General features: G+C 34.7%; 1 protein-coding gene across 1 annotated transcript in view; it reads right to left on the bottom strand.

Annotated features, from left to right (window-relative positions):
* The window catches only part of LOC119773038 (EGF-like repeat and discoidin I-like domain-containing protein 3), a 158973-nt gene that overhangs the window by 61856 nt on the left and 76160 nt on the right, over positions 1–20957 (bottom strand). Inside the window, exons 4-5 of the mRNA XM_038269832.1 lie at positions 16266–16379; positions 2748–2929 (exon numbers count right to left, since the gene is read on the bottom strand). Coding sequence (XP_038125760.1) covers positions 2748–2929; positions 16266–16379 — 296 coding nt within the window. The remainder of the gene's footprint in view (positions 1–2747; positions 2930–16265; positions 16380–20957) is intronic.

The following is a 20957-nucleotide window of genomic DNA, read 5'->3' as shown; positions in this document are numbered from 1 at the left end:
ATGATATGTGGCTAATCAATTCGCACACCACTAGTTTTTAAATAAGATAGCAGGTACAATCGTGTTTACATTTTACCCCTCAGCATACTTGGGCTTTTACCCAGCATGCAATGCATACTGGGAAATTATAATGGCATATATCCTTGGACTCGCCTCTTTACAGTTTACAGCTTTTAACCTATTTGTAGATTTAAAAAATCCATTAAAAGAAACCCATTGCTTTGACCCATAACAGTTTATGTACCTTCATGTCAGTGTAAGTGTTTCAGATTAGGGAAGAAAAGCAGAGGAAATAAACAAACACAATTGTGATGTTTACCTGGCTCTGAAAGAAACTCAAAAGAACTGGAGCAGAGTTTATTGATAACCCATTTGGGGGCCCAGAATACAAAAACCTGTGTTGTGGCACCTAAGAGGAAATTATAAATAACACAGTATTTGTTCATTTGTTTCCCTTTATGTACAAAGTTTCTTCTCATTATTAAGAAAATATATTAAAATCTTAAAAAGCCATTACAGTAAACTAGTTTTGCACCAACAATGGTACATGTATTCCCACACAAGATAATTGTGTTTCACCTAATATGGAGAAAAATTGACAAAGACAATAGGTTTTAAGATGGATTAAATTGAGTAAACGAAGTACACTGAATAAAATGCAACATTGGGGAGTTTAATACAGAACACGTATTCATGCTATAAGTGATGTTAGAAAAAAGCTGTTAGAGGGAAGTTCTAATTGTGCATTCCCACCAAAAGCATTCTGGGTGCCAGATCATCTGATTTACATGCAAAGTCTATGGTAGACAGCTTCTTAAATCAAAACTAATTTCTGCAACCCCAGTTTACTGAAGGCTAAACATTTCCCCCCTTCTGCCTGTACTCTATTCTTATTAAAATATTACATATAAATAAGATATAAATTAGTTTCTTATGTTGACATGAACCCCGAGGTATAATGAGTTTCGCTTAAATAAGTTTCTTGAATGCAAACTATCCTTGGGTAAGAGATAGTAAAAGACATAAGAAAGTGGGATTTGCACAACGCATTTTGCAAATCCCAAATGTATTTGTATTTTAACTATTTTGTGCATGAACAATAAGAGGTGCACTGCATGAATGATAACTTCAATAAAGCCTTGGAAAAAGGGTTTAAAGTTTCAGTTCTTTATTCACAATTTTACCATTTGTATGCATGTTATGGCCTAAAACCCTGTAGGAGGTTACTCAAACACTCTGTAGGGCAAAAGGCCCACAGCTTAGTTTAACATAAAAAAATTGTCTCTAAGAACTTAAATCAAACATCAAATGTATTTCCAACAGCCAATGTGATCAAGTGAGAATCAAATGTTTTTGACCAACATTTGAAAGACAGACAGACAGACAGACAGACAGACAGACAGACAGACAGACAGACAGACAGACAGACAGACAGACAGATAGATAGATCTCTGTAAGCGCAGAGAGATTTTACAAGGAGCTAAACAATGCTAGAGCTGTTGAAAACAGTTATAGAAATGCAGACACTATGTTCTATCAAAATGTCCTTTATAGGTCGTTATCAGTAAATGAAGCATCAGTTATCTAGTTGGACACAGGCATATTTAGAGTCTTGGCTAGATTGTTTCACAATCTATTAGCTGTCAAGTGGTAAAACATTTTTAACTTCCACAAAAGGGATCAACTTAATAATTGTGAACACATGGTCAAAAAAACATTGCTGAAACCACCATAAAAAACAAATAAAAAATCTCTTTAAAACTCTAGTTTAAGCTAAATCTATCAAATTTGATGGTTACAGTTTAATCTTTATGTGGCCAGTGTTTTAACTTATAGTCTATCCTGTGTGTGGAATGAATTACTGTTTTATGGTGATTTAACAATTTGGAAATATTTTTTATTAGAAAATCATAAAAAAAAAATTTCCTGATCAGATGCTAATTCCAATTTTAATTTTTTTTTTAGAACTGGGGAAGCAGTTGTAAAGATGTGAGTATGGGATGCAGTCAGTAACTGTTGGAAGGGTAATTGAGCATTCTTAAGGGCAGATTATACTTCTGCAAACGCACACATCAAATGTCGATTAGGTCTGGTGATGAACCAGTTTTGCTGGTATGCTTTTTGTGACCATCTGACGCATAGTCAGGATTTTTTTGTGGCCGACGACAGTTGCAGAACCTCTGCGCGGGGGGCGTGGTCGTGCACAGAGACAGATTTGACGGTTGCAGAGGCTATGCATTAGCAGCATAAATTGACCTTTACTGTCTGTTGTCCAATTATATTTACGAAAAAAGGAATTCTCTTTAGAGACTAAGGGTCGCCGCAATGAAAATTTGAACTAAAAAACAGCTATGATCTGTAGGAGTATCATAATAACCATGAATCGGTAAATTACATAAACTAATTGAGACATTTCAAATTTTTTTAACAATTGATATCTTCATTTGTTCTCCCAAGTTTAAACATTTATAGATATTTCTTTACTAAAAAGCGTGGCAACAACTATTTGTTGTTGCCAATCAGTCAAAAGGGGGATAATAATATCAATCAATAAGATAAACACCACAATCAACATTATACATTAAACATACAAGCCAAAAAACAAGTGTAACAAGTAAAACTTTACTGTTTAATGACAAAATCAACAAGGGGTCTGTCTCCAGTTAGGACTGCACCTGTGCCCTAATTTAGTTTTCTCTAAACCGGAGATGGCTTTGTGTTCTCTCCATCTTGTCACTGTGCTTTACCTGGATCCATGGCCATCTGTCATTCTCGGCAGCCGTCCAGGCGTTGACCAGACCCTTCTTGTTGAGGCGTGCAAAGTATGGGTACCATTTCTGCAAGCCAAAGAGAGCACGGTGGGTGGAGGAGGCTGTTATCTGTTGGTTGGAGATTATACCACCCTCCATGCCCAGTGGTCCGGAGCATTCTGGGAAAGAAAAGAGAGAAGACAGATGAAGCTTTCAAAACAGGCTTCAAGTGTGAGCAGAATGCATTTAGATTTCCAAACATATCACAAGACTGCAGATGTAAAGTCAAAGAGTTTATTAGCTTTACTGCAATATATTTAATATAATCGCAAATCTTTACTGTCCTCCCTTGAGCATTTACAAATAAATGAAAATGTTTGATTTGATTCAAACCTTTTTTTCCCCCTTTTTTCCCCCTTTAACAGCACAAGAGCATCAAACAACTTAGAATATAATTTTTTGGTCCCAATTTTAAAGCAAGAGTGGGGGATTTGTAAAAAAAATTAAAATCAGGATTTGTATACAGGAAAATACCATCACTATGTTACAGTATTATAACCTGCCAACATAAAATTATAACTATTAAAAAAAGGAACTCCAGTTACGACTGGCCAGCTTTGTCTTTTTCTTAGTTTTTATAACTTCAAACAGCTTAAAGGTTAGACCATTGAAGTTAGGAATAAATGATTCAAAAATCTTCAAAAAAAAAAAAAAAAGAGCACGGTTGGCATTGTTTTCATACCTAATCTTGACTCTTGTTTCCAGCTGTACTAAATGTGAATCATGTCTGCTGCAAAAACATAATGTAATTTGTTAAAGTTAATCCACTAAGGAACATACTGCGCAGGAGAACACTGACTTTTTAGCATCTGTGAAAAGATTTTTACAACTTCAGGTAAAAATGGTGTAAGGCACTCAGGTAATACACAGAGGCAATTAGCACATTCCTTTTGCAATTTATAACAAAGAAAGACAGAAAACCAGATCATTTACCAAAAAAACAAAACTTATGTCTTGTTTAGCTTATTTTCTTAAAACAAAAGATTTTCTACATATACTGTATATCAGCTAAACAGTTTTTCTCAAAAAAACCTAGTCCAAACATAGTTTTAGCCTAAAAGTTACAAGAATGCTGAGTGAAGACATCATAATTGCAAAGTTCTCAGTGTCAAAACATTTCTGTCAAAGCTGAAGTGTTTTTTCGGCTTTGTGGCATAAAAAACAAAAGGCATTACTAAAGTTGTTAGGAATTTGCCAGCCTGAAATAACTGCTGTAGAAAAACTGCTTGCTTCAACTTCTCATAATGCAACACTTTACTTAAGGCCTTCTACTTCATCTCCCATAATTCATTTTAAACTGCATCTGCATTAAAAGATATTAATTCCAAATCATAAAGCTAAAACAAAATGCTTCTTTTTTACTTTACAAGCTAACATAACCGCTCCGACCATAAACATCCGCCCAGACTTAGGGGCATTATTTGTCACAAATGCTTACGTTTTAATTAGACTGTAAGTCAGGAAAATAGTTGTCATGAATGCAAGGGATTATAGCTGAAGGGAGATCTTCTTTTTCAAATAAAAACTTTATCTGGTGCCTTTTCAGCAGTAATATCAGCTCTGTGCTGAGGTGTAGCCTTTATTTCAGGTAAATCAGGTAAGAAAAAAAATGCATCTGCAACAACTTGGGGAGGGTGCCTGCTATAAAAATGCACAAGTATTTTTTCAGTCTGAGGAAGTTTACTGCACTTTAATGATTACTCTAACATCCTAGTAATTTGTAATACTCAAACTGTTTCAGTATGTTTCATTTGATTGTCCATGACAGCTAAAGTTTTCACAGTAAAACTAAAGATACACCTGAGATTTTAAAGGACAGAACATTTTATTTTTAACAACTATCAAGGCCAATGTAAACAGAGCAAGACTGCAGAACAATGAATATATGCATATCTACAGGAGGGCATTTTGTTCAAGGAAAAGTATGTTTTACAGTTGCATATAAATATGTTAATAGATCCACAGTGATACATTTGAAGGTTTAATTTCTCTTCAACTCAATTATTTTCTTTAACTATTAATGAAAACCCAAATTCATTTTTCACCACACCTGCTGATATCCTGCTAGAAAATGAGATCAGCATCTCTGTAAAGCATGTAATCAGGGAGAACCAAAGAGGGCACTAAAATTTATCTGACACTTAAAATTAGTTAGACCACAGTGCTGACCATGGAATTGACACAGCGGACCAGTAGCATGGAGACTGAATGGCTCTCCAAATCATTGCTGACTGTGGAAACATCTTGTTAGACTGAAAGACCAAACCGGCTGGGTCTTCATCCCTTTTTACTCTTTTTCTAAACTCTAAGACCTTGATTTCCAAATTAAATACAATATATACTTTTATATGAAAAGAGGACTATGAAAAGCTGAGCAAGAGCCAATTTCTTTTTCTCCTTAGCCAAGGTCAAAGCCTGTTATTGTCTCCAGTCCAGGAGTGGCTTAACACAAGGCATGCAATAGCCAGTATCCTTGATACTGTGTGTCTATGTGTGGTTCTTGAATGACTGTTGTGCCCTTGTTGCTATCAGCTTAGTTTTATATGATGTGCTTCACATCCATGCCTCTTGTTATACTCTATTTTTTTTCTTTCACACAGTATTCCATGATATGCTTACATATCTGAGTCACAATCAACCCTTATGGCCAAATGTTTGCGGCAAAAAAAAATAGTTTCCTATCGTTCGCCTCTTAATTAAAAGATTGAAAAAATAAACCACAGCATGTGAAAAAAGTCTTTAAAGTGTTCCACTTCAGCTTCAGATGGTTCTAAGTGCACCAGCTGATTCACTACCACTGAACAGCAAGCTTTTTAAGCAGCAACCTTTTATGGCTTTCCTCCCTTGAGGAAGGCACAAGTGACTGTCTGCTTGACAAGGCTAGAGTCAGCAGTCTTCTCTTTATTGATTAGCCCATGATATACAGAACACTATGTAAAATATATACTGTATACTTATTTTTAGTGTCATACATGATATTTTTTTTTTTTTGAATAACTGGACGACATTTTTCAGCTGAATTCTTTTGACATACTCCCATGGGTTTTTTTAAAGGCACTAAAATGTAGGCTTTTTGTTATCAGAGACAATAAGGATAACCTTTGGCTTGTTTATGAAGAAAAGCTTCATGACTAACTACTGATGAGGCAGTCTATAAAGCTGACAGGAGGAATAAGCACAAAATGTGTTTTTCTTGGAGAAAAGGGGCTCAGCAACAAAGCCGTTAGCAAAGAAGGGAAAAAAGCAAAAAAAAAAAAAGCTATGCAACTTTTTTTCTTCCAATAATGGTTGTCTCCTGAAGAAGATGGATTACTTACAACCATTAGAACACACACTACATGTACATGTTCATCTAAAAGAATAGTATCATTCTTTTTTTGACAGGCTTCAAGCTGGCATCTCTGAATTCAGCTATTATCTCCCTGTCCAGACAACAAAGTGAAGAATCTGCAAAACCTTTATTCTTGTGATGTAGTGAGAAACTTAGTTAAACCTCAAAATGGAAGTTTTACAGACAAATCTGAGTTGGTTACCTTGGAAGAAAGGCAGTTACTCCTCCATTGATATTTTCTTATAATTCTATTACCTATTTTCCAAAGTACACAGCGACAAAAATTAAAATGTTGTTTGTTTCTTGTAAGCGCAGAGGGAAAAACACACTTTGTGGCATTATTTGCCAAAATAGAATAGCTTTGCATTGTCCAATTAAGATAAAATAAATATTTTCAGCTGTGTTAAAATGTATGCATAATATCAGGTTCATATCCAAGAAATACTTAATTTAATTTCTGTGAAACAATAAAATAAAATGAAAATCAGCCCACAGGACTGACTAAAGTTACTGTTAAAAATGTTTTACTCAACATAAGACAAAACTGTAACTATTCTAGGGGTATAAAACCAGTTTCATTTAAGTAACCTAACTAATGTTAAACTGCTTTAGGTGAACCAGAAACGTCAATTGAGCTGGATTCTTTAAGTACCATTTTAGGTGTTTATGTCCAATGATAACAGGAATATAAGTTAAAAGATAACTTTAAATGATCTTTTTGTGATATTTTATGTTTCTGAACATTTAATAAAGTCATTTGACAATTATTTGCTACTGTATTACTTGTTATGTGCTAAACTTTAAAGAACAAAATAGCTGAGATAACTTCAAAGTTTCCCAAAAGAATGACAATATATCTTGCAAAGACTTTAGTAAGAACCCAGTAGAGACAAGCAGACTGAGGTGCAAACTGGCCACTGAACTGAGTCCATTCAAAGCATCCTTTAGGGAAAGCCTGAGGCAATGGGCACCTGAAAGTTATGCTACAGCTCTGACTATTTAAACAAACTCGAATGCATTTTTTAAATCCTGTGCTTACACACAAACAGAAAAGGCACACACATAACTGAAGACAGAACAGTCATACAGAGAGCTATGAGAATAATTTAACCATGCAAAAAAGTCAAGAGTAAGGGAATAATGAACAAAGAAAACAACCCCAACACCCCATATGCAGAAACTGTAGGACTCAAGTAGACGGGGGTTCTTGTAAAACATCAAGTCATGTCTGAAGACTTTTCAGGGAAGATTCCCTATAGGCTCGGAGATAGGAAATATAAAATACAAGTGTGTGTGTGTGAGTGTGTGTGTGTGTGTGTCATACATTCCAGCATGGTAAATCAATCCCGCTTCACTAGCTCATTCTGTGACTCACTACTTCCAGACTGGTGTAGGTGGATACACAGGCTTCCTGCTGGAGCTTTAAGAGGCAGCTGATTTTCCAATATCAAATAGATCAACTTAATTTGGACCGCCTCAAAACTCTGACTGAGTATAAACAGCTTTTATTTTTTGTTATCCTTATTAGAATAAAAGGCTTGGGGGAGATTATTACCATTGCAGAATCTTTGAAAACCACTTTATTCGTGAATAAGCCGGCACAGCGATCATAACAATGTTAGTGTCAATTCCAAAACTAATTCTGATGCATTACTTTTACCTCAATTTATTATTGAACATCTGTATCCAACAGAGGCCAGATAAAGCACAAATCGGTTTACATTTATTTTCCTGGCACTGAAAATACACCACTGCTATTTTTCAGTCGTAATGAGCTTTAGCTGACTGTCATTTAGGAAACCTAATGATGTGTCTGAAGGTTTGAGTATTATTTCCACCCGTGTGCATGTATATTCTAGCCTGAAAATATTTAGCAGAAAATAATATTTCCAATCACATAACATGTCAACACATACTGTATACCTGGCTGGGCGTGCACAGCTTTTTACTGAAAGCTAATATCAGTTCAAGGCTGATAGTTATTGGAAGCTTTTATTGGAAAACCGTTCAGTTATGATAACAGTAAGGGTCAAGGCAAAGGGAGGAGCATAAGAATCTGCAAAGAAGTTAAGAATTCATACTTCAAATATATAATGCATGTGTTTGAAGCATGAGAAAAACTATTTATGCCATAATTTCTAATGCTGGGGTCCGTTTCGCAAAGCAGGTTTACTGAAAACTCTGCTTTGTGAAACAGACCCCTTGTGTATAATTCACCAACAAAACAACGCCTAAAACAAAAATAAAAAAGACTAAAAACTATTAAGCAAATGGAGGGTATCTTCTTAAGCTCTTTTCTCTCTATATTTTATCTAAATTTCTCCTTGGGGAGCAGGGGGCTGCCATCATGCAGCACCCAGGGAGCAGTGTGGGGTTAAGAGTCTTGCTGTTTGAGCAAGACTGAAATACAGTCTTAAAACGCCCACAGAGTGGCAGTCGGTGGGAGTGGGTTTTGAACTCAGAACCTCAGGATTACAAGATCTATGTCCTAACCACTAGGCCGCCACTAGTTGTCTGCCTTAAATTGCATTAGCCAAAACCAAAAATCAAAAGAAATATCACTTTACGCCAGCAACTGTCTCTTGTTGTAAGCCCTGGTAAGTTTGGACAACTGAGAGCAATAACAACTCAGTAATTTCAACTCCTACCAATCCTTTTTATGTTTAAGGAATATTAGCATACTCAAATAACCTTCATGAATTTACACGGGGAAATAAATTAACTAAGAATTGAGAACAAAGTGCCATATACACATAGACATTTATAATACACTACGAAGTAATGTAAAAATGTTGCTGTCTTGCTTAATTAAGCTGGCATAACCAACTTCAGATCTACTTTTTCATTATTCACTTAGGAAGTTTTTAATTAATGTTTTCAAAATTAACCAAATTATTTAAGCTTAAAAGTATAAAACTATATAGAGTAATTTATCTACATCAACAGTTCAAGAGCCAAACAGATAAATAGACCAGAATTGTTGAGATTGACTTTTTTTTTATCTTTTAAAAAGAACTATATGGCAGTTATCTGTAAGCACTTTTTGATCAAACAGTAGAAAGCATTTCTTTATATTAGGTTTATATTTTCACATTACCTCTTCACTATTGCATGGTCCGTCCAGCCTATTACAATCCAATCCATCTTTATTTGTAGAGCACTTTAAAACCTTGAAGAGTACCAAAATGCTGTACAAAGCACCAATAAAACACTGTTAAAACAAAACCAAAATACAATAATCTAACATGAGTGAGTCAAAAAAGTTACGACAACAACAAAAATATAGTAAGAAAAATAAAAAATATAAGACATATAGAGTTATAAAGGAAGGTCAAATGAGAAAAAGATATGCTATTTATGTAGTGTAAAAAGACAAGTAATATAGAATAGAGTAGAAAAGAATGGAATAGAAAATCCCTTTATTGTCCCACAATTGGGAAATTCTGGTGTTTACAGCAGCAAAAAGATATAGAAAAAATTGTCACACAAATGTGGACCTTGGAAAAATGTATAAGAATAAAATATTAGTGAAGAGTTAAAATAGTTAAAAGAAAATACTCTACTGTTAATTGTTTTAACGATATGACATTCCGGATAAATGTATCTATTTAATTTGGGGATGTTTTTTTGGGGGTAATTAAAACGTTTCAACTTGGGGATTAAGATTAAAATTGGTGAAATACATAGGGAGAAAACAATTTTCTAGGTCTGTTGAAATATGCTTATTTAGCTCTATCACTAAAATCCAAATTAAATAGTTGTGATTTTTATTTGACAAAAATATGAGGCATTTTTCAGGTACATGAAAAATTCCATTGTACTGCATACTGGAAGGCTTGGCATCACCTATGATGTAAGTGTAATTAGGCATTCCCTATTACATAGAACATTTGTGCCTCTGACATGATTGGTCTCTTTGACTGTAGTGGTTTTTAATGTGAAGGATTTCTGCAGGTGAAAAAGTACCATCTATTTTTGTTTCTTTTTTCTGTGCAGGAGCTGACATTATGGACTTATGTTGCATCAGCATAATATCATATTTGTCTAGATGCTTTACTGTTTGGCAAGCACTCTGAAGAGATATAATATGTGGATGTTGTGACAAGACATTACTGCAGAGCGACATTCCTTTTCACCTTGTGGCAATGATGGGCCAGTCTTAACGAGCTTCCTGCCAGTCGTCCGTCAGAGCAGCAGAGGCAGCCAGCCCGCGGGCTTTGCCCTGCTGGCCTCTGAGCATATATCAGCCCTGCGACAGCTCACATCGCTAACGCCAACACTACCGTGCTCTGACAGCTGAATCTATTTCCCACAAGCTCTGCCTAGACCCAAAACAAATTACTACCTTACTAAAATTAATGCCACCATACCAATACTAATGAGCATGTAACAGTAAGAGTTGAAAAGGGAGAGAATGATAAACAGATAAAACAGATGTCAGCTATATAGCAAGGCTTCCACTCGTAATAAATGAGAATGGTTGAATTGCTATATATTCATGTGGTATTAAGCATTAATTTTGAGAGGCAACTGATGCTCACTTGAAAGTGATTGCCACTTAAACACATAAATAGTTTCAAAAAGATAATCCATGCTGATTTACTGTGGTTACTTACAGCAGGACTATTGTAACCTATTTATAACAGCCATATTTAGAGACTTCCCCCATGACCAATATTCCATCTTCTCCCACTTATCCGTCAGGTGGGGCTGGTGCCTATGTCCAGCAATCTATAAGCAAAAGGTAGAGTACACCCTGGACAGGTCACCAGTCGGCAGGGCAACACAGAGACAAACAACCATGCACATACACATTTAAAGGCAATTTAGAGAGACCAATTAGCCAGTCATGTTTTTAGATTGTTGGAGGAAGGAGGAATACAGAGGGAGAGCTTGCAAAATCCATGCAGAAAGATCCTAGAGTGGGTATCAAACCCAAGAACCCTCTGCAAGGCAGCAATTCTACAAACCACCACCGTCCAGACAGTCACGAAAACCATGAAACACATAAAATATAAAAACACCAATTTAAACAGGTATCACGATGAAACTAATGCCTGTGACCAAAACAAAGAACTGTAGCACTCTTCTGCTCGTAGCTTGCACTCGTACTTGACAAGGTTTTTGGTTTTACGTTTTTTTCACCTTAAATGGAGTTGCCATTGGTGTCTGAGTTGCCCTGGATGCCTGTCACTTGAAGTATCCACAAAATCCATCTTGAAAGTAACCCTTTGATTGTTTGCTAGATCGGACCAATTCAACATGAACATGCTAGACGTCACATCCGTAGAACTACGCTGGAACTTCCAACTCAAGGTAAATTCAGTAAAGAAGGATACAGGCTTATAGACGCATCTTAATTGAACTGGGTGATATTCTGCTCATCAAACATTGTTTTTGTCATGAAGGGTAATTAAAACGACTACTGCAAAGATATTTTTCAGTATAAACATCCCAAAGTCTCTTCAACAAAATCAGTTGAAATAAAAACACATCAACAATAAAATAAGGCGGGTACTTGCTTTTGAATTCACAATTCTGTATTATAATCTTAATTTTCTATTACTTTTGCAACAGCAAAATGTTTGTCTTTCCCACTTGTCATAGTTCATTTTGTTTCGAAATGAACATTAATTTTAATAATTTGCCTTTCAGTGCTTCCACATTCTTTGCATATTTTTACCAAACGTTGTGTGTTACATACTACCTTAAGCAAGATACTTATCATATGAATGTAGAAGAGAAGGTAAAAAAAATATTAAAACTCAAGCATGCTACTTTATAAAATGTAGGTGTCTGTTTATTTTAAGATGTTCACCTACAGTATAACAACTATGAACAGTAACACATTTTTAATTATACTGCATTTCTCAGGAACAATAACATTTATATTGCTTTCCGAGATGAACACATAAATGCGCTGGAATGCATAATTGGGGAAAGAAAAGTTGGATAACACACTGGCACTAATGGTTTTTCATGTTTGTATGAAATTAAAGAACTCAGCAGTGTTCTGGGAGTTTTTTTTCCAAATTTAAGAAGCAAAAGAGGTGAATGTTACTTCTTCATGTTTCCGACTCTGAGGATATGGATAAGAAATGTATATAATGATAACGTTTTTTTTTTTTTTTACATTTTGTTGCTGAGCTGTTCAGTGATTTAGAATCTAGAATCATTATTTTTACTTATTTTTTTCTCATCTTAGATATAGAGATCCAATGTAAGGACGTTAGAACGGGGATTATCTGCACTCCTGTCCTAGGTTTATTGACAATGCTACAGTAGAAGCAGCATTCTGTATTGACAGTAGCTGTCTGATTGACTTTTTAGGCACCCCTGTGAAAATAATGCTGTAGTATACTCAATTGAACTAAAGATAAATGCACAGAGACATTTTTTCCAGATCCCAAAGGGACATCATTCCTCTAATCGTGGTAATCACCTCAGGTGATAGAGAAGATTCATAATGACTTTATGTGGCTCTGAAGCTATCTGAAGACATGCATTAATCTGTTCTATGCATCTCTTTAATGCTTCAAAGGGTTTATAGTCAGGCTGGTGACACTGTGGCAACATATGACTGTTCGTCAGTCAAGTAGTTATACAGATTTATCTTGTTGTTTTTAAATAAATGTATTTTTTAAATAAAGCTGTCCAAACAATGAAATATTTAGTGTTGAAAAACCTTTTTTTTTTTTGCCTTTTTGTTGAGCACCACCAGGTTCTAGTCCTATTTCTCCATGAAAAACACTGAACATCTATAAATGTGTTAAGCACCACAAGATAATATGAATCAGCAACATTTCTCCTTTAGTCTTTTAAAAAACAGACTAACTTTTCTTTCTCTTGTCCTATCTTGTATTAGCAAATAAAAACAGATACATCACAAATGTGTTTTTTTTTTCTCATAGATAATTTTAAAACAAAAGTATTAGCTAACTCCAACTTTAGAGAGGAACATTTTAAACCATTCCTCCATGCTCATAACAGCAGAAACAGTTCAGAGATTTAGTTCTTGATTAGCTAAACACAGATCATAACCAACCAAGCACAAAATCAGCAGATTCCAGTCACCTGATTATTTGATGATTGTTGGTGCATTTCTAGTGAATATGTGAATATTTGAATGTTGAGAAGGTCAAGCAAATTATAAAGTCTCAAACTCAGGCTCATCACACTGCGCTCACAACCGTATAATCAAATATTTCTGCAAGTGAAAATTATTCTTTGCATATGCAAAGCTGTTTTGTGCTTTCTGGTACTCTTCCTATTTCCTGCACATAGTGTGACTTTTTGTTTACTTACTTTTGCATTGCTGCTTGGCTAATGTTTACAGGTTTCAGAAATTGTGCAATGTAAGAGTAAGCTTACACTTTGATTATTTATCCTAATTTGTTTAATGGCGGCTAATATGCATGACTCATGCGACTTCCCATCAGAGGTAGACCATCAGTCTACTCTTGTCATATTTTGGACCAATATTAGGATTTATTTTCTTGTATCAGCCGATACAGTGTAGGAGAAAGGAGATAAAGACATGTTAAGGCAAACTGGCTGAGGAGGTGTAAAACTGTGGGTGTCCGTTGACACAGACTGAGTTTAACAGCAATACAGAGGCAGGGGAGAGATGGAGAGTACCATACATTCAAAGATACTGAAATAATAGATACTTTTATACAATTGCTAAAGTCAAAACTATAATGTGCCTGGGATTTGCTGATTATATCCACGAACAAAGAGTTAATGCAAGTTGGTAACAAGCAAGTCTAAACTAATGAAGCACTGTTTTGAGCCAGTATACCCAGGAACAAGAGGGAGCAACATTAAACCAGTTGTCAAGAGTTTTTAATAACAAAAGTTATATATTGTTTTGTCAGCTGCAGGATTAGCAAAATGAGAACAAAACTGTTACTAAAACTGGTATAAATATGGGTTGCAGTTTACAAATGTAACCTTTAATAAAACTAGCTGATGACTTAAAGGGCTTTAAGGAAATGAGATTTAAGTTGCCACTAAGCAGCAAAACAATGAAAGTTTGTAAAAACTGGGCTGAAACGATTTATTGTAATTAATCGTTTATTGAACAATTGTCAATTAATTTAGTAATTGATTAATCATTAACTGGAGTATAGAGACTCAAACATGCCTTTAGCTCATGTAGCAACCCACATAGAGCAGTGATTATTATAAATATTTTGCATTTAAGATAGAAGAAAAACCTTCTCATCTAACAATATGCTCTATCATGAACTTATCAGACAATAAATGTCATTCTTTTTGGCTAATTGTGTATGATACTGCAGAACTGAATAGTATTTTACTGTTACAGACACATCTGTAAATCAAGTTTAATCTGCAGAACTTCATATTTTGAAATGAAAACACACCCAGAAAACATTTATAGAGTTGACTTTTAGCTTTGGGGCTATTAAGAGCTTTTGACATTTTATATTAGCAAAATAATGAAGGACTTGTGGTCCTCTGGGATATTTTAAAATTAGAAATCCTTTCTGTACTCTTCATCTTCTGAAGGTGTAAACATCGTCCAATTACAGCTCAGAGTCAAAATTTTAATCTTGTAGTCATAACATCAAATCTAATGCACTCAAATAAACATCGAAAGCAAGCCATCTTAGTAATCCTATTTCAGCTCTAATAGTGTCTAAAATGCTGAATCACTTCTTAATAACATGCTGTTTGGTTTTTAAAGTGAACTTCACAATTATAAGTAGCGCCACCTTTTGTTTTGAGTATTTTTTTTCATATATAGATATGTGTTGCTAATCATCCAGGATAAACTGTATCTTTGCTTCCCTCCTTCGTTTTGTGAATGTTAGCTCCACAAGCAGTTGTTTCCATCATAGAACTTGGGTACCTTTTATGCAAGAAGTACATTTATACAAAAAAGCCTTTATTGCAGTACCTAGGTAATAAAAAAACGAACAACAACAAAAAAAACACACTCACAAACTAGCTTCACTATCTTTGCGGAGCCTTTCTATTGAATTCCATTAATTTCTATAACATAACTGTGACCATTACCCTAACCATAATGGGCTCATACCTAACCCTAACCCCAACCTAATCTCAATTCACACCTTAATCCTAAAAATGACCCCTGACCCCAAAACAGCAATTCCCCATGTAGGGTCCAGGCATCGGGCCCCACAAGGAGGAATTTGTCCCTACAACGTCCCATTTTCCCTGAAAATGGGCCCCACAATGTATTAAAAACAAGACCCCACACACAAATGTACACCCCACACAGAAAAAATAAAACAAAAGGCTATACATGTAAGACGGAAAATAACATTATAATTGAATGCAGCCATTCAATGGCAATGGCTACAGGTTCAAGGTCTAGAGATATTCTAATCCTAAAATTCATTAGTGCTGCAGGTTCTATTCCAATAATAGCATTACAAACTAATGATTGTAAAGCTATGGGGCAACTTGTAAAAAAGCAAGGCTTTTCATGATCAAAATGGCTTCTTTTATAACAGCCTCTAGAAAGGAAAACAAAGTGTCATTATTTCTGTTTTTCAAAACAAAAATAGATTTTCTTTCTTGCCTTTAGCATGTTGCCTAAATTACTTTAAGAAGAACATTTGCTTTTTTTATTTGCAAACTAAATTTTTTTGATACCGTCACTTCATAAAAAATTGGAATTTTATAAAATGACACAGCTTAATATTTGCTATGTAGTATTTTTGCAAAATTACATAATGGGGTATTTAGTTATGCAAGTGAATCGTGTTAGGTGCAGGAAAATCACACAAATTCCACATTTATGTTTTTGCAGCTGGAATGTAATCTGCGTGAGAGCTGCTGCTGCTGAGGTCAGGACTAGTGTTGCTGCCAGAAAGAGACACACAGATCTTCAACTTGAAAGAGATGGTAAAACAGAGGGGGGAAAAAATGTGGAAATATAAATACAAAAAAAAAATAATTGTAGAGTTTCTTTCTTATGACCTGTACCACAGATTTCTTATAAGAAAATAAGCATGAACATAAACTTAAATGTGAATATATAGATATTTTGATGTTGAACAAGTAGAAAACCTATGGATTAGAAACCTTACAAAAAATTACAAAAAAATAAAATAAAAAAGAACATCACTTACTGTATTGGCAGTTCCTCCCCATGTACTCCCCTGGGCATTCACAAGAATAGTTAGCAACCTGATCAGTGCAAACTCCTCCATTCTTACAAGGGTCTCTTCCACATTCATTAATATCTAGAAGAGGAAAAAACAAGACACAAAAATTACAATCCTTAAATTTAGCAGCAAAGATAACCTGAGAGATTTTATGCACATTCAAATTCAAGGTATGAGAACATCTTCAGAATTTTATGTGTTTCTTGAATCCTGTAGATATTCCCATAAATGCAATGCTATATCAAAGCTAAATTTTAAAATGACTCCATCACTGAATTTTCATGCAAAGAAAATGAAAGTTTCAGTGAATCCAGCTGTTGACAGAATAGTACTGCTTCAAAAATGAAAATCAGTATTTTGTCACCTCACTACCTGCTTTCCCCATTTGGATACATCTGATACAAAAATAGACATACTGTAAGGTGCAATCAAGAAGTATGTTTTTTTTTTTTTTTACACAATCATCCATGAGTTTTATAATCCCAGCTTTAATAACCCTAAACCAAGTAATTTCTAGTGTGAACCTACAACCTACAACCTAATCTCCCTTCACATCTTAATCCTAAACCTAACAGTTAGCAACATAGAAAGTGAGGACCAGCAAAATGTCCTCACCTTTGTACAAATAGTCCTAAATTGAATGCTGAAATTTGAAAAATGGTTCTTACCTACCAAAACAGAAGCACACACAAATACACATAAATCTACAGACATAAATAAATAAAAACATTCTATTAGGTTCTCTAATAGAATGTTATATATTGTACTCTGAGGAGTAGAGAAGGTTTCTAGGAGTTCAGAAGAACTACAGCTTTAGGAGAAAAAAGTGACTGTCCTTTAATATATCCTGCAGCCCAGGCATTAGAGCCGGCACTTGGAGGGCAACCACTCAAAAGCACAGTAAAGTGGATGTGAGGGCCTTTAATAATTATGTGTGCCAAGCTGCTTGTTAGCTGGTCACATAGAAATGATAAGATCCTTAAAGGTAGTCCAATGATCTAGGAGCACATAGTGACATTTCTTTGAAGGCAGTTTCTTTGCTGCATGCTGCTTAAGTGGGACCGGAATGTAATAGAAAATGAAATGGTACTCTCTCTCAAAGGGTAATAGATTACAACTATCTAATGCTAAAAAGAAGTAACTGCTTTGCGAACTAATTTAAGGGACTCAATGACAAGTGACTACTTCCCAAAATCACGAATGAACACTGAGGATGTGCAGAGTCTGTCTGTTTCTTTAAATCAGAAGTTAAAAATAAAACATCACTTTAGCTTTTTTAAAGCAGTACTACAGTAAGTAAAAAAATTCCTTAATACATCCTCTTCTAAATCCCTGTAATGATAATCTAAGTGTTTATAATTTAACTAAGTGGTCTCCAATTTCTGGCTCTAGTCTGAAAACCATTGTTGAACGCTTCTGCCACGACCCTGGTGGCAATGTTGCGCCTCTGTTCTCGTTCCTGCGGTAAACAGGTCTACGGCAGCCCAATATGAAGCCATTGGCTTTAATAGACTCATGCCTCAAGTGATTATAGAATATCTTTTATTTTGGAGGCTTATAACATAGCAGAGTCCACAAAAAAGCTAAAGCAAACCTATGGCAGGACAGCCAAGGAAGACAAAAGAATCGGACCAAGGCAAGGTCTAACTGCTTAGAGAGTGACGGCGCAGCAGGTGTGAGGTGTGCGGAGGTCAATGTCTACAACAGTGCTATTTTCCAAAGGTTTCTAGGAGAAATACGACTCAAAAATTATTTGCTGCTGCTTTAAGATTCTTAATGAAATTGGTATAGGTTTTATTTTTTGTTGTTGTTGATTGTGGAGTTGAATGACATTTGATGGCAACTAGTACTGTTTCTGCAGCTAACTCAGTGCCATTGTTTGTTTTAAAGATTTATTAGAACCGTCAATTATTTTCTTCTGAAAAGTTGAATATGCAACAAACATTTTCAAAACGAGTTCAGCTAGAAAATAAAAATCTTTTTGAAATGACTGAGGCTTGTGTGTCAGACTGAGTTTAAATCAGCATGAAAAGCAGATACTTGCCTTACCAATAAAAAGTTACAAAAAAAATCCACTGGAAGCTTAGGGTATTAAAAAAAGCTTCCTGAAATGTCTTCAAACTTGGAAATAAAGTCCAGTGCATTTTTTTGAACTTTTTTGGAATTGCCTTTACAATGTATTATCCATAAATGCTTTATGAATTTGAACCTTTGTTGACGATGCAGTGCATATATGAAATTTGTCTGGTGGTGAAAAAATTACGCAATTTTGATCCTACATGACAAAACTCTACATGATGCTAACTAGCTCCTTTAAAGAAAAATAAGTAACTCTAGCAACATTTATTCATGTCTGATTTATGGATCCTGTTCTCAAATGTGACTGCAAATAACTAGACCAGAAGGAAAATAAAGATTTTACACATGTAACTGTTGTTCTTCATCAAGCTCAGACATTTTAGTTAATTTAGTATTAAAAAGACACAGAGGGGAGCAGAACAGAGCAGCAATGGTCAACAGTCTCCGCTAATAGCCATGTGAAATAGCCCTTATTCACATAATCAAGGTGACAGAGCTTGAACCCAACCCCATTACACATTTCGCACTCTGTTGTAATAAGTATAGATAAGAGAAGGAAATGACAGCGATAATTTAAAACTCGAGGGATGGAGTAATTTGAACTTTCAGTCACTTGAATAAATCTGTAATAATTTCCAAATTTGCCAGTGGCTGCAAATATGCTTTATCCTCTAAAACACACCTTAAGCTGTGTGTGACTCAAAGGTGTAGTTTGGCTTCATGAATAGGTAACTAGAGTTGAGATTTAGAAAGCTTAAGGAACTGAAAAATGACCTTATCAATCAAAAGATCTTAAATCACTAAGGTGCTTTTTTAATGGTATCTTTTCTTGGTCAGAAATGTGTTTCAGGCAAGGTCTTTGAACATAACTGTCATTAGGGGGCTTTGAGTAGACAAACTAATATATTTAATTCTTTTCTCAAGAGGATACTAAGGAAACATAATTCAAACAGAGCAAAACAGAACAAGTAGAGGATGAAGGAGAAATGATGTGTGGTTCAACCAATACCATGTGAAAAACCTGCAAGTTAAGGGCAAAGTTAAAAGCTCTAAGAATGTGGATAATTTCTTTTTATACATTACCAACATATCAACTTTGCAAAAAAGAGAGAGATTGAGATGCCCGTTTAAATGACACCATATTTTGGTACTTTTTAAAAGAAAATAAAAATCTAGAAAATGTTCATTGATCTTGGTGTAAACATCACATTAGAAGATGGATAGCTGAAATACAATTGTAGGCTGTTAATCATAGTATATCATTCCATTATACAGCCCCATTTAAAGTGTTGTATATAAGAGGAGATAAGAAAGGTTTAAGTTTTATATTGCCAGTCTGTCTTGATTTGTAATTTTTTATTCACATATTTTTTCCATTTGTTTCAAAATGTTTTTCATACAGTACTTTTTTTTTTATTTTCAAAGCTTCCAAAACAAGTAAAATTACTTCTGGGCTTAATGGTTTATTATAGAAAAATGTAATTTTGATTGATTGAAATTGATTTGAAAACCAAAATATTGTTGTTCAAATATTATCCTAGCTGACTTAAGCAACAATAAAACCGGATAAATGTAGGTAAAACTATTGCTAATTGAATAAACAGTCGGGCAGTACAAGACAAAAGAATAGATATATTCTTTTTACTTTTTATTAGATTAATTTAAAAAGACTAAAAACAGGGCTAAATGAAATATATATTATTGTATATCAGTGGTCTTAAGTAGAATTCTATTTACTAAGAAAACATCATATGTTACCATAAATATGCATATGACACACAATTATATGTCACAATGTCAACAGGTGACTATGAACCCAAACAAGAGCTGAGTAAATGCATAGAAGAAATTAGTCTACTGATTGGGCGAAAAACTTTCTTCTGCTGAATCAAAACAAAATTCAAGTAATCATTTCTGGATATAAGGACAAAATGTAAAAGCTAGCACAGAGTTTCAGTTAATGCAGCTAGAAACCACCAATTAGACTAGAAATCTAAGTGGACTCACACCTAAATATAATAACAAAGTTGGCCTTTAGTCACTTAGATAACATATCTAGGATAGAAAAACAAAATCTGACATTAAACTTTTTGTTATTCACTACAGTATTAAAAACTAATTTGAAAGCATGAGCTTAAAAAACTAATTCAAGCCTTCATTTTTAGTGTAAATGATAACTGTCAAGGTGTCTTCACAGTTCTGCCTAAAAAGTTGATCAGACAGCTGAAGTTGATCCAGAATGCTGCTGTCCTCGTCCTCACTAAAACTAAGTGGAGAATGTCACGCCAGCTCTATACTTTGTACATTGGGTCTTTATAACTCAGAGAATAGACATTAAAATATTTCTGTCACTTTTTAACTGAATGACTAAGCACAAAACTAGATTACCAACTTAGTGTATCAACCAAAAGAACTCAGACCTCTCAGGTCTTCTGGCTTAAATGTACTCTGCACACCCAGAAGCAGAGCCAAATATGGGGTATCAGCTTCCAGTTCCCAGATAAATGTAAAAGCACTTAAATACAGATTTTAAATCAAGATGCTTCTGCACTGCAATGTCCTATTCTGTTCTTTTTC

This window comes from Cyprinodon tularosa, unplaced genomic scaffold (assembly GCF_016077235.1).
Source record: "Cyprinodon tularosa strain WSP-4 unplaced genomic scaffold, ASM1607723v1 ctg74, whole genome shotgun sequence".
Classification (NCBI taxonomy): Eukaryota; Metazoa; Chordata; class Actinopteri; order Cyprinodontiformes; family Cyprinodontidae; genus Cyprinodon; species Cyprinodon tularosa.
Note: the sequence above shows the minus strand (reverse complement) of the source record. Positions and strands in the feature narration are given on the sequence as shown.